At 63.6% G+C, this 1,191-nt stretch overlaps 1 protein-coding gene across 1 annotated transcript in view; it reads left to right on the top strand.

Annotated features, from left to right (window-relative positions):
- The window catches only part of ADARB2 (adenosine deaminase, RNA-specific, B2 (non-functional)), a 285,616-nt gene that overhangs the window by 259,694 nt on the left and 24,731 nt on the right, over positions 1 to 1,191 (top strand). Inside the window, exon 5 of the mRNA XM_012664925.1 lies at positions 78 to 246. Within this exon, the coding sequence (XP_012520379.1) occupies positions 78 to 246 (169 nt within the window). The remainder of the gene's footprint in view (positions 1 to 77; positions 247 to 1,191) is intronic.

Raw genomic sequence — 1,191 nt, 5'->3', positions numbered from 1 at the left:
TCTGTGTCCCCAGGGTTGTACTCTCTGACCTCTCTGTGTCCCCAGGGTTGTACTCTCTGACCTCTCTGTGTCCCCAGGCTTGGACGTGCGGCAGGCACAGGTTGTGGTCCTGTCCTCGGGCACCAAGTGCATCAGCGGGGAGCACATCAGCGACCAGGGGCTGGTGGTCAATGACTGCCACGCCGAGGTGGTGGCCAGGAGGGCGTTCCTGCACTTCCTCTACGCACAGCTGGAGCTGCACCTCAGGTACGCGGCCGGCAACGGGTGGGCGGGTGGCCCGGTGCTTGCAGCCCCAGGGTGTGGACACTGCGAGGGGTGAGCAGCTCCGGGTGTCCCCGGCCTCGGGCCTCGGTTTCTCGCGGCCAGTTTGCTGTTGGTCCACGACTCCAGGCCACTCCCCCGGCAAGGCTCTCCCTGCACCGCACGATCCCAAGCCTTGTCCACGGTGATGTGGCTGATCAACGATTTCTGGCTCCAGTGAGGCCCTCGGACATGTGCTGATGTTGGGATGCCCAAGTGCTGGGCGGGTCCTCCCTGCGGCACACCTGGCGCAGGTGGACTGGAGCACGTGCCCCCAGACACCTTGCAGCCGAGCTCTTCTGCCTCGATGGTTTGGGGGCTGTGGGTCTCTGTGCGCCTTCCAGCTGCTTCCTCAAATCCTTTGACACCAGGGTCTCGGGGGCTTCAGCGAGGAGCTCGTTCAGCAGATCGGCATGTGCAGAACTGCACGGGGGAAGAGAGGCCCAAATATATGCCCAACAGACGGAAATAAGAACACTGCCTTAACACAGGCAATTAATTTTATGTGAGCCTGACACCCATCCCTGACACTGTCCCTGACACACCGGCCTGCCGCCGTGTGGCTGGAGGTGGGGGGAGGGGAGCAGAGCTGGGAATCTCTCTCCTGAGCTTCCACCTGCTGGGTTGGAAACATCCCCCAGTGTCTTAACTCTTGTCTGTGTTGGGGAAGGCTGGCTGCACGCCTGGCGCTCTGCGCAAGCTGGGGGTCTTCAAAGACAGGTGCAGCTGGTCCCGCCCTGCTGGGGGCACCAGCAGTGGAGCAAAGGAGCCAGCCCAGCCCCATGAGGCTCTGCATGGGAGCCCCACACGGGCACATTGGCTGCACGGTCTGGGGGTGCAGCTGTCCCCTCGCCTCTGAGGGAGGGTGTCCCGGGCAGGGGGAGGGTGTCC

Source organism: Propithecus coquereli, unplaced genomic scaffold (assembly GCF_000956105.1).
Source record: "Propithecus coquereli isolate 6110/MARCELLA unplaced genomic scaffold, Pcoq_1.0 Scaffold94, whole genome shotgun sequence".
Taxonomy (NCBI): Eukaryota; Metazoa; Chordata; class Mammalia; order Primates; family Indriidae; genus Propithecus; species Propithecus coquereli.
This window is presented reverse-complemented; position numbering and strand designations above follow the sequence as displayed.